Here is a 15,397-nt window from a genome sequence, read left to right as displayed (position 1 = left end):
CCCCTTGTCTCAGAACCTCATGACATCCCACACTAACCTCTTGCCAACCATTAGTCCCACAGAGCAGGGCTGAGGAACTTCTGGTTGAAGACCACTTTGTTGTAGCCCAAGTGACGCCCACCAGCTGAGATGCACCAGGGCTTTATGGGCTGGAAGAGCATCTTCATCAAAGGTTGGCAGCAGCTTCTCACAGACAGCTGTGGGCAGGAGGGCTAAAAATCTCACATAAGTATATTTATCTACAGTTGAAAGAGAACTGTGCTGTCTAACAGGGCTGGATCTCTGCTGGCAGGAAAGCTGGTATTTGGTGAGGGGGAGGAGAAATGATTTTGGTTTCTTCATTCAGTCAGAGGTTCCCTGTCCCTCTCAAAACCATGTGTGTTCCCGTGCTCTCGGGGCCACCTGCCCCTTCCCTCAAAATGACTCTGGCAGGTTCTTCACCGTGCGTGTTTAGACACAACCCGGCTTCTGCAAACTTCTCCTTGCTCCAGAGGTGACCCGTAAACCTGTGACTCATTCCCCAAAGACAGTCAGGCAGGAGACTCCGTGGCCTGTATTGGCACGACTGTTTGCCATCCTCCAACCGCCCCAACCCTTGACAGCCCAGCTTGCCCACCTGCCATTAAAGGGCCTTCTTGCTCTTTCTCCCCTCTCCTCTTCGAGGATCATGGGGTCAGTCAGGCCAGAAGGGACCTCAGGAGGTCTCTAGTCCAATCCAAAGCAGGTGCAGCTCTGAAATCAGGTTGCAAGGGGTTTTACTCAGGCTGTTCTTGGAAATCTCCAAGGATGGATACGGCACAACCTCTCTGGCCAACCTGCTCCATGGCACTGAGCTTCCCACAGAAGAGAGTGTCTCCTTCATATCTCCTGGTGGAGCTTTAGCTTTAGCTTTTCGGGACTGGAAATCCCTGAGGGCAAGCAGGAGTGGCCAGGGAAATTTTTCCTCTTTGGGACATTGCAGGAAAGTCTTCTCCTGCCTTCCCAGCCCCGTAATCCCCCCCGGTCTCTCCTGGCCCTCACAGACTCTCACCCCAGGTCCCAGCTGCAGGGACCAATTCTGCTTTTCCCCTCCTTGCCCACGCAGGAGATTAATTTTGCCGCAAGATTGTTAAAACATTTCTGCGCCGTAAGATTAGAAACTGCCATTTCAATTCCCGTGATAAAGCCAGCCTCACACATCCTTCTATTCTAAACGAAACAAAGGGCAAAGGGAACAGATATTTTGCTGTTTTGGAACGATCTCTCATGGCACCGTGTAGTCGCTGTGTAACTGGCTGTTCGTGCCACAAACCCCCCTCCTGCTACCTCACCCAGGGAGCTCGGTAGGTTTACTGAAAGCCCAGACATCAGAAATCAGCCCAGATGATGGGTGATGACCCTGTAAAAGCCCAGGGTTTACCTGCAGGTTCCCCAGCTGGCAGTGATTCCAGCTCGAGCCATCCCCAGCCCCTCGCCCCCCCATGACACTCCGTTTTGCCAGCACAAGGGCTGCGAGTCATGTTCTGGAGCTGGTTTGGCTGGAAAAGAAGCCAGCGAGGTAAAAAAACATACATGTGGGCAGAATGGGGTTCAAGCCCCATGGGTTCCTGCTCTGGAGTGGCTCCTGTACACAGTTGCTGGGGACGAGGTGGTGGCCAGGGACAGCAGGAGGGTGGGAAGTGCTGAAGCTGCTCCTGGAACCAAGAGTTTCCAGGTTCAGCACCCGCGTCCCAGCTCTCCCCAAGCCATGGGAGCTCAGCCCCTTCCAGCCGTTGGTGTATTCCTCTTTGTGAGGTTGTCACATTTTTGTACTGATGGAAGCAGAGCCCTGCAGAGTCTCAAGGACATGCTGAAGGAGACACGGGAGACCTCTGTCAGACCCTAGAGTCACAGAATCGTCTGGGTTGGAAGGGACCTTTAAGATCATTGTAGATGCCCCATCTTGTAGATGCCCCATTCCTTTGTAGATGCCCCATCCCTGGAGGGGTTCAAGGCCAGGTTGGAGGGGGCTTGGAGCAACCTGGGCTGGTGGGAGGTGTCCCTGCCCAGGGCAGGGGGTGGAACTGGATGGTCTTTAAGGTCCCTTCCAACCCAAACCATTCTATGAACCCAGCAGCAGCCTCTGAGCAAGACCCCACTCCTCCTCTGTGCTCCATTGAAGGAAAGATGCCTGGTGAGAGCCCCAGGTGTGTTTCAAGGGGCTGAATACACCCTGTAAGAAACACCCCCATCCCCTGCCACACCACAAGCTGACCTGAACCCCACCACGTCTCCTGGAGCCTGGTTGCCACCAGGTCACTGAGCTGGCTAAGCTGATGTCACCTTGTTTTCCTGCAGGGACGCTCGGAGCTGAGCTCCCATGTGCCAAGTTTTAGCTCAAATGAATTGTTAGCAAGTGGCCAAAAATACACAGACAGGATATGAGTAGGAAGCACAAAACGGGGTGGGAAGAGATGGCAAGGCATGTTGTGGTGATTAGCCTAAAGAAGGCTAGAAAAGCCTTAAACGTCAAATGCGATTTTCAAGGGATGTGTCTCCTCCCTCAAATCCTCTGCCTCACCCTCCCAGCAAAAAAAACCCCAGGGCAAGTTTTACAGCAGGAAATGGATATTATTGGTTCATCAGCTTCCCCAAACCCCAGCTTGCTGTCGGCAGAGGTCTGGGAAGGGAGCAGGGAGCAGAGTGAAACAGCCACCACAGGGTGCTGCAGCCCCCTCCCTTTCTCTGGGGTGACCCCTCGGTGTGACCTTCCTACGCGAGGGGGTTAAGGAATTCTTGGCTCAGATCTCCCCATCTCGCTGCAAACCCCTTGCTGGAGACAAACTGAAGGTAAATGTGGCCCCCGAAGTGGGTCTCAGCCTAATGTCAAACTTTTCTCTGACAGAGCAAAAGCTGCTGGGGCAGGGCCGTGGTGCCGCATGCCTGAGCTCCTGCCAGGCGAGTGAATCAGCCTTTCAGGGAGTGACCAAAAATGCCCTTCCTTTAGGAGGAGGAGGAGGAGGTGGTGGAAACATCCCGTCGCTCTCAACGCCTCGGTCTTGCTCACAAACCCAGGCACAGAGGCAATAGTTTACAAACAATCCTCCCTCTGCCCCAACCTCCTGGAGGTTGGTGAGGGACCAGGGATGCCACCCGGGCACCTTTCCCTCGGGGCATCCCAGCCCCGCTTGGGCTGGTGGTCACCAGGCCAGTGATGTTCAGGTAGAAGGATCACGGTCCTCCTGGGGCCAAGGCCTTTGCTGGGAATGAATGTGGAAAATTAGTTGGCCTGCCAATTTTTATTTTTTTTTTTAATTATTTATTTATTCTTATATAATGAGACGTAAAAGCAGCGACAAACTTGTCCTGCTGAGGCTGGCTGGCAGGGATTGCAAGGTATTCACATGAGGTGGGGTCACAGTGTCCTTACACATTAAAGCAATCACTTAATGAACAATTAAGGCACTCGAGTGATTAGCTCAAAGCTCTGGCGACAGCAAAGGCCAATCCCTTACCTACCCATACGTCCACAGCTGGCAATAAAGTACTGATTGATACCCATCGGGGACTAATGAGGAGCACCCAGGTAGGATTAGCGTGTGGTCAGCATAGCAGGGATGCCACCCGGGCACCTTTCCCTCGGGGCATCCCAGCCCTGGTTGGGCTGGTGGTCACCAGGCCAGTGATGTTCAGGTAGAAGGATCACGGTCCTCCTGGGGCCAAGGCCTTTGCTGGGAATGAATGTGGAAAATTAGTTGGCCTGCCAATTTTTATTTTTTTTTTTAATTATTTATTTATTCTTATATAATGAGACGTAAAAGCAGCGACAAACTTGTCCTGCTGAGGCTGGCTGGCAGGGATTGCAAGGTATTCACATGAGGTGGGGTCACAGTGTCCTTACACATTAAAGCAATCACTTAATGAACAATTAAGGCACTCGAGTGATTAGCTCAAAGCTCTGGCGACAGCAAAGGCCAATCCCTTACCTACCCATACGTCCACAGCTGGCAATAAAGTACTGATTGATACCCATCGGGGACTAATGAGGAGCACCCAGGTAGGATTAGTGTGTGGTCAGCATAGACAGGGCACCAGTAGCTTCAAACCTCCTGAAAGAAGCAGTTTTGCTGCAGGTGCTTTGTACAAACACAAGACAGGGCACCAGTAGCTTCAAACCTCCTGGAAGAAGCAGTTTTGCTGCAGGTGCTTTGCACAAACACACCACCACAGAATCCCAGAATCCCATGGGGTTGGAAAGGACCTCTGGAGATCATCTCCTCCAACCCCCTGCCAAAGCAGGTCCACCCAGAGCAGGTCCCACAGGAACGTGTCCAGGTGGGTTTGAATGTCTCCAGAGAAGGAGACTCCACCACCTCCCTGGGCAGCCTCTGCCAGGGCTCTGCCACCCTCAGAGTGAAGAAGTTCCTCCTCATGTTTAGGTGGAACTTCTTATGGTCAAGTTTGTGCCCATTTCCTCTTGACCTGTCACTGGGCAAAGTGACCACCTTCCAGGCAAGAATGTGACAGCCTCCTTGAAGCCCCACCACAAAGAAGAACACTTTGCCCTCAATCAGAGCCGAACATCACTCCGAGAAGCAGCAGGGACGCAGCAGGAACCCTTCACACCTTCAGCCCACCCTGCCCCACCAGTGCCAGCCTTTTTTTCCACATCTCCCAGACATTTCACAAACACCTTTGAGCCTGGAAAAGCCCTAAGTTGATGTTCTGGCCATACAACAAGGTGCACGTGAGGAGCAGCTCTGGGAGCCAGGAGCTGAGGGACAGTTACACCCAGGGCTTTGGGGCTTTGCCTGAAGGTGACTCAATGCCCTCCTTCAGGCTGGGCTGGAGCAGAGCAGGGCAGTTATCCCTCCTGCTGGGGAACAGGACACGCACACGCAGAGTCACTCCCTATTTTTCCTGGCCCCATGTCCCAGGACTGATTTCCACGCAGAGAAAATAAAAAGGATCCCTTTCATCAACAGAGCCAGGGAGGCAAATCCTTCCCCCCCTCCTCCTTCTGCAAATCACAGCTATAACCCCCGGGCTGCCAGAGTCTGGCGGCACCTTAGGAAAACAGGATCGTTTGGAGGAGAGGGGATTGAATAAGGACACAGGGCAGAGAAACCTTCAGTGTGACAATTACCAGTGCCTTTCTTCAGCAGATTTTCTGGGTACCAGGCATGCTATGTCCATGGGTTCTGCCAGCACTGGCACATGATGGCTGGAGTCCTCCAGCCTTCCCCTCATGTCCTGCCCAGGCAGTCCCAGGGCCAGCATCAGCCTCTCATGGCCAGCTCCAGACTCCCAGGGCCAGTATCAGCCTCCCAGGGCCAGCATCGGCCTCCCACAGCTAGCATCATCCTCTCACAGCCAGCATCATCCTCTCACAGCCAGCATCAGCCTCTTATGGCCAGCTCCAGCCTTCCATGGCCAGCATTAGCCTCTCATGGCCACCATCAGTCTCCCAGGGCCACCATCAGCCTCCCAGTGCCAGCTCCAGCCTCCTACTGCTCCTTTTCCCCCAGGACTCTCATCTGCCAGCCACAGGGCGAGGGGACAGTCTTTGCTCACAAGACAGTACGGGCACAAATAAAAACAGGACAGAGGAAAAAAGCTACAAAATTCCCCACAACACTATTCTCTTCCCAGGAAGCCCAGGGAACACCTCACATCGGTTTTTCTTCCTCCTCCTTCAAAGCTTCTGGGAAGCTTTGAACTGGGGTCTTTCAATTTAAACCATTTCACTGAATTTCACTGAATTTTTAGAGTTGGAAGGGACCATAGAGATCATCTAGTCCACCTCCCCTGCTGAAGCAGGATTGCTTGATTGACTTCTTGAGCTTTTATACAAGGTGCGCTCATCTGCCTCCTTCCACCTTTCCAAAAGCATCTGTTAACGTTTCTCATGCTGTTTCTGGCTCTCAAGATTGCTAAACTGCCACCCAAGCAGAGCCCCCCCCCCGGCAGGAGACACAGGACAGGCCCCAACCTGCTCCCTGCGCGTCCTCCACCCAGCTTCTGGGGGGTTCCTCCAACAGAGGGGAAAAGCTGTGACTCTTTGGGGACTCTGCAAACAGAGGGGTACTGGAGTCAGCTTCCAAGCTTTTTTCCCCCCAGCTCCCTGCGCGTCCTCCACCCAGCTTCTGGGGGGTTCCTCCAACAGAGGGGAAAAGCTGTGACTCTTTGGGGACTCTGCAAACAGAGGGGTACTGGAGTCAGCTTCCAGGCTTTTTTTTTCCCCAAGAACGTGGAGACTGTGGCTATTTGTGCCTTTTCCCCGGGTATTTACGGAGCGAGGCGCTGTCTAGACTTGCTTTTGGTTTCTTGAAGGAAGGTTGTACCTTCTGGCAGGAACAGAAAAGCTCTGGGTTTGGTTGGAGTAGCCCACAGAGCCCTCCTCTCCCGCACCGGCCTCAGTTCAATCACTGCTGCCGGGACTCCCCACCTGGACCTCAATTAAGGTTCCATTTGTGTCTCACCAACAGACTGGAAAGAGCCTCACACGAGTGTGTGCGTCTGTGTGTGTCTGGGGGGACACGGAGGGTGACCTCCCACGCTCTCTCTGAGTAATCTGTGAATCAATTCATAAATATTGGCACTTTTGCTCCGTTTGCGTTTCTGAGCATTAAACCCCGAGTCTCCAGCTCAGCCCCTGGAGGGATTAATAGTAAAACCAGCAGATGCTGGCTTTTTTGTTGTTGTTGTTTTCTTCAAAATCAAGTTTTCTCCAAAACTTTGGAACCTTGGATTTGGAGATTTCTCCAAATCTCCAGTGCAATCCAGCAGGCTGGTGGGGTGTCCCAAGGACTGCTCAGGTCAAGCCCAGCTGCCGGACAAGTGTGTGGGTGTTCCCCTCTCAGCGCTGGGAAGTCTGCCTAAATATTTATCCCAGGAAATACTTTTTAAGCACAAATTGCTGTTTCTGAGGAGGTGAGCGAAGAAGGCACGAGGGTGATCCTGCATGGGTGTGGTCCTCAGCAACGGGTATAAATCTTACCCTGGTGCTCTGCAGGACACAGTACGGAAGGAAGGAAGGACTCAACCCAAAGGTGGCAACCAGGGTCCATCAGAGCTGGTGGAGGGGTGGCTGTAGATCTGAGGTGCCTCAGTCTAAAAGAGCTTCTCCCAGAGAGGCTGAAGAAGGCTTGGTTCTTCTCGGCTCAGCCCTGCGCTGACCTGTTGGGCTGGGTTATATTTATTCAGGTGCTGCTTGTCTTCTGGAGAATCTCCGCAATGTGAAAAATCCCGTGTAGAGAGCAGGGAGTGTTTCCCTCCAGACACCTACCAGGTTGTCCCCGCCGCCTGTGACTCTGCTGTGACGTGCTATGTGTCACGCACACCCTGAAACTACACACGTGTTCACACTCACCTCCTCCACAGGGGCTAGCAACTTCCCAAAGTGACCTGTGAGCTCGAGTGGCTCCATCGCTGTAAAAATCACTTGAAAAGGTGCCGTGGGTGGGAGGGAGGAAGGAAAGAACAGCAGGACTTGCTCCTTTCCCAAAAGCTCGAGTGGCTCCATCGCTGTAAAAATCACCTTTTCGGTGCCGTGGGTGGGAGGGAGGATGGAAAGAACAATAGGACTCGCTCCTTTCCTAAAGTGGGTGTAAAGACAACTCAAAACACTGTAAAGACAACCCAAACAATGCAAGTAAGAGAGGGGACTCCTCGGGTGACCAGACTCTCTGAGAAATGCCGGCTGGATGTGTTCCCCTTTTCAAAGCAGGAACCCCCAGCAACAGGTTAAGCTCGAGCTTGTGAAGTTCCGACTGGGTCCTGCTGAACCACCATGATTTGCAAAGAACAGGGTTTGGAAATTTCCTCTGGGACAAGATCCTTCCTTTGCCAAAGGAGCAGCAACACGAACATGTTCATTCGTTTGGTTGTCAGACTCTTTCCTCGTGATCTGGGTTTCCCTCTGATGCCTCCTGACTAACCCAAAGAGGATTTTCTTGACGAGTACGTGTTCTTGGTACCGAGCCTGCCGAGCAGGTCTGGACTTCTTTTGGTGAGCTCTGCCAGTCACCCTTCCTGGCAGGTTCAGAAAAGCAACTGAAAGCAGGAGAAAGGTGGTGGTGTCAGTAGGAGGCTGGACCAGGACACAGGAGACCCAGATGGAGTTCTCGGGTCTGCTGCAGGCTCCTGGGGTCCATCTCACAAGTGCTTTTAGAGATCTCTAAACCAGGTGGTGTGAAATTCAGAGCTCTTGGTGGCACAAGAGGAGCACTGAGCACAGAGATGCCAGTGCCTCACCTGAAAGCTGTTGTTTAGTGATTGATGTGGGATTGTAGCCTTGCCAGGTTCCTTCGGTACAACCCCAGTGGGCAGGACAGGTCACAGGAGGTGGGAGGATACTCCAGGGACTGGGACAGGCTGGATGGAGCATGAACGGTGCAGGGGACACATGTCACCGTGCTCCCTTTGCTCCGGCGTGGGTACCAGCAGACTTAGCTTTGTGGGACAGTCTGTCAAACAGCTCTCACCAGCGTGACATTCCCTTAGGAAAACGCTCGGCAGCCCTCACAGACAGCGCTTTGTTGTCCTGGGAAGTTTAAAAGATAACATCATGTGGTCTCCAGCTAATGTTTCCAACCCAGGCTTTATGTTACTGGCCGAGGCTCTCGCTAATCTAACATTTCTGCCTGACCCATCCAGTTGGCGCGGGCTGCGCTCCCAGACCTCCTTAGACCTGCCCCAGGTGGGACCCCCTGCAGCGTTTCCATCACAAATATTTCACCAGTGCCCAAGCCCCACCACCTGCTTGGTGCAAAGACCTCCCTTGCCACGTCCTCCAGTGCTTCACACATGCTGCAGAACGAAGCCATTCCCCACCACCACCTTTAGGGTTGACCGGACGGGGCATGAGGGGCCACTTTGTGTGTTGGCCTCATTCCAGGTGGTCCCACTCAGGCAAGAAACACTTTAGGCTACAGACATCAAACTGTATTTGACCCCTATTTGTGACACATTGGTTAAACCATCAGTATCAGCCCCGTGGCTCCAGGGAGGAAAAGATTTTTCATTCCTATCTTGTGGGCAATTGGGAAGTCCCATCACAGTGGGCAGATTTCAGTGGGACGACTGATGGAAACAAAGACAGGGTCTGTTAGAAATGGGTTAGGGAATGCTAGGAAAAACACTTCTAAGTAGCTTATTTTTAAGGTTTGGGGGTTTTCTGCCATAGTTTTCTACTGTTCCAGCAAAAGCTGCTGCTTTTTGACCAGTATTTCCCCAACAAACCTCTTCCAGCACATTCTACCTGATCACAGTCTTAAAGGTGCTCTTAGACCTATGAGGAAAAACACTCACAGACACTAGATGCTGCTGTTAATAGCGATGATAATAATAACAGCCCTAAAAAACCCACTAATATTTCACATTTGCAAGTTGTCCAATCTTCACCCAAAGTCCAGAATTTTTCACAATCCCTTTCTACGTGCTATAAGAACAAAAACATACGACCACAATGGACAGAGAAGAATTATACTGAATAAAAATCATGTAAGACAATAGCAGTGATTGGCCCAAAGAGAAGAGAGCGCTACTATTCTTTCCCCTCCCTTAGAGCTTTTCCATCCTTGCAACGTTGCAGCTCCTTCTTCAAAGAGACTCAAAGAAAGTCAAAACAACATATGGCCCATTTCCATTTGCTATAAAAGCACAGAGATGTAGCCCAGACAACAATGCCAGGCTCCCATCACAACTCGGTGTGTCTTCGCTGTGTCTCCAAGGATAAGACTGTCCAGAAAGTCAGGGAGTGAGATTTCCTTTGCTTTAAAGTACAATACAACTTCACCCACTGCAATGTCCTTCAGCAAGGACTTCTTCTAGTCTCCCCAAGGCCCTCTGCTTCAGCACATGAGGTCTCATGCCCTGGGACAGGTCACGGTGCCAGGCTTTAGCCAGGCAGTTAAGTTTCCCCTGGAAGTCCCCCAAGAGAAGCGTGGTGCTACCATCTGTCCTCACAGCCAGGATGTGAGCCTGGCTTAACTGCTGGAGCCCACATTCCATTAAACACCACGCTCACGTGCAAGGCTTGGCTACTGTAGGTTGCCCAGAGGGTTTAGGTTCAGGTTGCCCAGAGAAGCTGTGGCTGCCCCATCCCTGGAGGGGTTCAAGGGCAGGTTGGAGGGGGCTTGGAGCAACCTGGGCTGGTGGGAGGTGTCCCTGCCCAGGGCAGGGGGTGGCACTGGGGGGGTTTTAAGGTTACTTTCAACCCAAACCATTCTGTGATTCTATGGTTTGCTTGGTGACCCACAGAGAAACAGTGCCCTGCACCATCCAAAGAGCGGGTGAAGGTCTCAACCTGAAAATCTCAGCTTTAGACTGGATATTAGGAAAAATTTGTGCACTGAAAAGAGTTATTAAGCCTTGGAACAGGCTGCCCAGGAAAGTGGTGGAGTCACTACCCCTGAAGGGATTTAAAACACAGGTAGACGTAGTGCTTACTAATGTTTTTTGTCAGTGTTAGGTTGAAAGTTGGACTCGATGATCTGAAAGGTCCCTTCCAGCCCAGACAATTCCCCGGTTCAAGCTGCACAGCCACACATCAACACGGCTAAATTTGCCTCTCACTTCCCTTCCTCCACATGTTCGCCTGCTGGGAAAGGGAGCAAAAAGCAGCCGCACCCTGCGGGGAGATAAGAGGGAGAGCAGGAACCCTCTGAAGCAGGGAAGCTGAGATGACAGCGGGGAGAAGCCACCACGTGTGGCAGAGGTTGCAGACCCACGGGAGCTCACAGGGATGCCCCCACGGGGAAGGGGGAACCTTGGCCACAACCCCATCTCCTCTCTCTCTCTTTGATCTTTGGCTCCATCCACCTCGAGAGGTGAATTACCCTCAGCCCTTTCTTCACCTTAATCCAAGCCCCGCTGCCTCTCGATTTTGCAAAATCATTATAAAGCCTCCAGCACCTCAGAAATGTGCCCCTCCCCCCCAAGTCTGCCAGCTAGGATTCAATTAATATCAGGCAATTTAAACTGAATTACAAAGCTCTGGCACAAGGCTCCGTCCCGGTTTAACTTGGCCAGCCCCACACCACACCCTCGTTGCCATTAACACGTGTTTGGACACAGACACAGTCCTTAACACAGCAGCGAGAGCCAGGGAAAGGTTAAATAATGAAAATAGCATGAATAAATAAAAAGGAGGGAGCCCGGCAGGATAAGGACCTGCTGACCTGGCAGGCACACGCGTTGCTTCCAGTTTCATGCCCATGCAGGTGTCCTGGGAGGGAGGACAACCTTCTGATGGTGCTCGGAGAAGGGAGGGGGGACATGGGGGGTTCACTGCCTTAGAAATGCCCAGAGGGACCAGGGATCCCTCAGGACACGTCAGAAGGAGCAATTTCTCATCAGCCCCTCTCTGAAATGCCAGGGGTGCTAATGGGTTACAGCTTCTGCTTGGCCAGGTGGGAGGGTTTTGGGGCACCGGGGAGTAAATGGGACTACAAGTGGCACAAAACCTTCCAGCGGCACGTTGGCAACTCACCCTGACCCTGCAGGGTCCGGTGGTGTTTCCACCACCGAGGTACATGGTGGCTGGTCCTTAGGGAGTCCAGCTCATCCTGACAGCACTTTGGTATGAACCACCATGAGATGGAGAACCTGGCTCCTTCTGTGGCTGGTCCTGCTTCACCCCTGAAGCTGCGCAGCCATCGCCATGGGGCCTGCTTCTCGGGCAGGGTTTGACCAGATGGGTTCCTCTATGAGCAGATCCCCTGGCATTTGTCTTTTGGACAAACAAAAACCAGGGGGACCTTGGCTGGATCCCTGGTCCCTCCTGCTCCTCCGGCTGGAGCTGGGGACCAAGCTCTGAACCCCATGGGCCAAACCGGGCGCTGCTCACCTGCTGGAATAGCCTGGATTTCAGTCCATTACGGATACGGCCCTGGGGCAGGAAGTGAAAGGGAGCCCAAAATATTACATTATACATGAAACATTTCCAGCTACAATCACCAGCTGTGGGATTAAAGTGATCTGAGGGTGTAAAACAGCCAGAGCCGGGTTTATTAGAGCATGTTCCCTTTTCCAGGTCTCTTATCACAGAATCACAGAATCCCATGGGGTTGGAAGGGACCTCTGGAGATCATCTCCTCCAACCCCCTGCCAGAGCAGGTCCACCCAGAGCAGGTCCCACAGGAACGTGTCCAGGTGGGGTTTGAATGTCTCCAGAGAAGGAGACTCCACCACCTCCCTGGGCAGCCTCTGCCAGGGCTCTGCCACCCTCAAAGTGAAGAAGTTCCTCCTCATGTTTAGACAGAATTTCTTACATTCAAGTTTGTGCCCATTTCCTCTTGTCCTGTCCCTGGGCACCACTGAAAAAAGACCAGCCCCATCCTCCTGACACCCACCCTTTCAGTATTTATAGGTGTTGATCACATTCCCCCTCAGCCTTCTCTTCTCCAGAATAAAAAGCCCCAAGTCCCTCAGCCTCTCCTCATCAGAGAGATGCTCCAGGCCCCTCATCATCTTTGTAGCCTCTGCTGTCCCCTCTCCAGCAGTTCCCTGTCCTTCTGGAACTGGGGAGCCCAGAACTGGACACAGTTATCTTATTATCTTATGCTAATGTGCACCGAGATCTGGGAGATAGGGACTGTTTGAGGACGGTAAAAGGAAACCAGCAGACAGCGATTAACAGAGGGAAAATTCACAGGTACCCAGGCTTGGCCGCAGGGACGGGTTTTATTACACTCAGAGGGGTTGGCAGAACACCAAGTTTCTATTCTAACATGTGTATGAATTTATATCCTCGTGTGTGTGCGTGCGCGGATGGGCTTTAGTATCGACCATAAGAGAGATTAAAAAAGGCAGAATTTAATGCACCAGCTACAAAATGCACTTCAAAGGGATTTCTAACAGCGTCTCGGCGCTGGGGAGTGTTACTGGGACACAAAGGAGGCTGAAAGACCAAAAAATGGTGTGTGCAGGTCTGTGTGGGGCTGGGCAGTGGTGGAGGACACAAGCCACATCCCTTGCCCGGGAGCTGGATCTCCCCAAAATCCATCCCTCGGACAGAGGGGGCAGTTTTGTGGAGATGGGTGAGAAAGCTCCATCTCTGCTCTCACCTTGGGGGGAAACACGTGGAGCAAAATACCATGAGTGTTTCCAACTCGAGAAATAAAAAAAAAGGACAGGTAAGGGATCTAGGGCAGCTCCAACCAGCCCTGTCAGCCTCCAGAGGGGAAATCCCAGGAGCTGGGGCTGACTCCAAAGTATTCCCCAGGGATTACACACAATCCAGCCCACGCTCAGCTAACAAAAACCTCTTCGAGGGAGCTCTGCTGCTGCCAGGGACGGCTGTCACCGCGGCCCCACGGCACGGGCCAAGCACGTTCAGAGGTCCCCTCGCAGGAAACCCCACCAAAGACACTGATTAATTTCTTCCTGAGGAGTATTTTAAAGCCCTACCTTGGAATTCTGACCACCTTCTAATGAGGTGAGCGGGTCATTCACCCAGGTGAAGCAAACAAGGCACTGAGTGCCCAGCACACGGCCGGGTGACCCCAGAGCTTTTCAGAAGGGAATAAAAAAAACCCCAAAGACTTTTTCTGGCTTTTCTTCAACTCACGCACTAGAGCAGAGCTGAATATCTTGGATATCGATACAAAGCGTTCCCCAAGGTTTTATTATACCTTTTATTCCCTTCTTTCCTCATCCCCACCTGTTGCAGTTCTGCTCTTGGAGCAGCGCCTGGATTTCTCTCATATTATTTATAATTCCCACCTGAAAGAGGAGGTAAAAAAAATCCATGAGCTGATCCTGTCAGCCTCTCACCAACACTCAGCCATGGCAGTAAATTTTTCCCCATCCCTGTGCTGCCAGTGGAGCAGCATTCACTATTATCTCACTTTTCTCTCTGCGGGCTGTACCCTGGGTAAGGATACTTTAGCAGCTGGGAGAGAGATTAAAATTGCCACATAACAAAAGATAATGACATTATAGTCATGAAAAATGACTCAGGACACTTACAGTCACAAGCACACGGCCACGGGGAGTCGTGTGGTTGTTAACAGCCTCTGACAAGGCACAAAGGCAAAGGCCACCTCTGTCCCTGTGAACATCTTGCTAGAAAGAGACGTGCTGAAGTACCATGAAATTTGGGGTGTGCCTGGAAGGGACAGGCAAGAGGGGAGAGGTGGAAATAGGTTTTGTAAAAACATCCTGGGATGTGTCATCTTCAGCCCCGGTCAGAGCTGTGCGAGGTATCTGAGAGCAGCAAGGAATCAGAGAATCATAGAATTGTCTGGGTTGGAAGGGACCTTTAAGATCATCTGGTCCAACCATCAACCTAACTCTGATAAAAACCATCACTAAACCATGTCTCTAAGCACTATGTCAACCTGGCTTTTGAATCCCTCCAGGGATGGTGCCTCAACCACTGCCCTGGGCAGCCCATTCCAAAGTGCAATAACCCGTTCCGTGTAAAAATTTTTCCTAATTTTTCTCCCTAAGAATTACATCTCCCTTCCCTATCTTTTAACCCTTTCAGTGTAAAAATTTTTCCTAATTTTTTTCCCTAAGAATTAGATCTCCCTTCCCTATCTTTTGTTTTGTAAACTAAAGAGCTTTGCTTTTTTTTTGGCCAAAACTTTTTGTTAAAATCCACTCCATGCCTTTGATCATCTTTGTTGCTTTCTGAACTTTTTACAGTCTTCTGTAACTCTCCTGGGATGGAAAGACAAGAACTACAGGGTATTTAAGACGTTGACAACAGATAGAAATAGTGGCATAACGAGGCAGATAGAAATAGTGGCATAACAAGGAAAGCCCATGGTGCTCGGACAACAGATAGAAATAGTGGCATAACGAGGAAAGCCCATGGTGCTCACCTGACTGCTCTCATTTGCCCACCCTGCTCCCTGGAGACCCCAAATCAGAGCACGCACACACAGAAATGACCCGAGAGCGTGTTTTCTAACTGCTAACCCTCTCTTCTCTGCTTCTGCTGCAGTTGCCTGTCCTGTGAAGAGACATGAGTCACAAGGGATCCCTCAGCAGCAACCCTGGCTCATCAAAGTAAGGATCTCCATGGTGGGCTTCCTCCATCCCGCGGCTGGCACCACCCGGGGGGGATGCTCCTAATGGTCCCACTTGTCCCTCCAAGTCCCTGGTGTTTGTTTCACCTTCCCTGGGCACCTCACAACCCACAGCCATGGCCAGCATCGCTGCCTCACACCTCACAGGCCCTACGTGCTGCGGCTTGGTGATGCCATGTTAGGCACAGAGAGAGGAGAAGGACACCAGGAGCTTCTCCACCTGTGGCTTGGGGGCTACAACAGCCCACGGCAGCTTCACAATGGAGCCAGAGCCACCAGCTCGCTCCCTCCCTCCTTGCTCCATGCTCCTGCTCTCCTCTTCCCACTCCATCTCTGAGTGGGATGTAGGTGCATGAACACCATGAACCACTGCCTGCCCTCAGGGGGACATGGTGATG

At 51.9% G+C, this 15,397-nt stretch overlaps 1 protein-coding gene across 1 annotated transcript in view; it reads left to right on the top strand.

The window, feature by feature from the left end:
- EPS8L2 (EPS8-like 2) overlaps positions 1 to 15,397 on the top strand; it is a 74,034-nt gene that overhangs the window by 8,948 nt on the left and 49,689 nt on the right. The window contains exon 2 of the mRNA XM_014940716.1: positions 14,915 to 14,979. Within this exon, the coding sequence (XP_014796202.1) occupies positions 14,936 to 14,979 (44 nt within the window). The 5' untranslated portion in view covers positions 14,915 to 14,935. The remainder of the gene's footprint in view (positions 1 to 14,914; positions 14,980 to 15,397) is intronic.

The sequence above is a fragment of the Calidris pugnax genome, unplaced genomic scaffold, assembly GCF_001431845.1.
Source record: "Calidris pugnax isolate Ruff unplaced genomic scaffold, ASM143184v1 scaffold98, whole genome shotgun sequence".
In the NCBI taxonomy this organism is placed as follows: Eukaryota; Metazoa; Chordata; class Aves; order Charadriiformes; family Scolopacidae; genus Calidris; species Calidris pugnax.
This window is presented reverse-complemented; position numbering and strand designations above follow the sequence as displayed.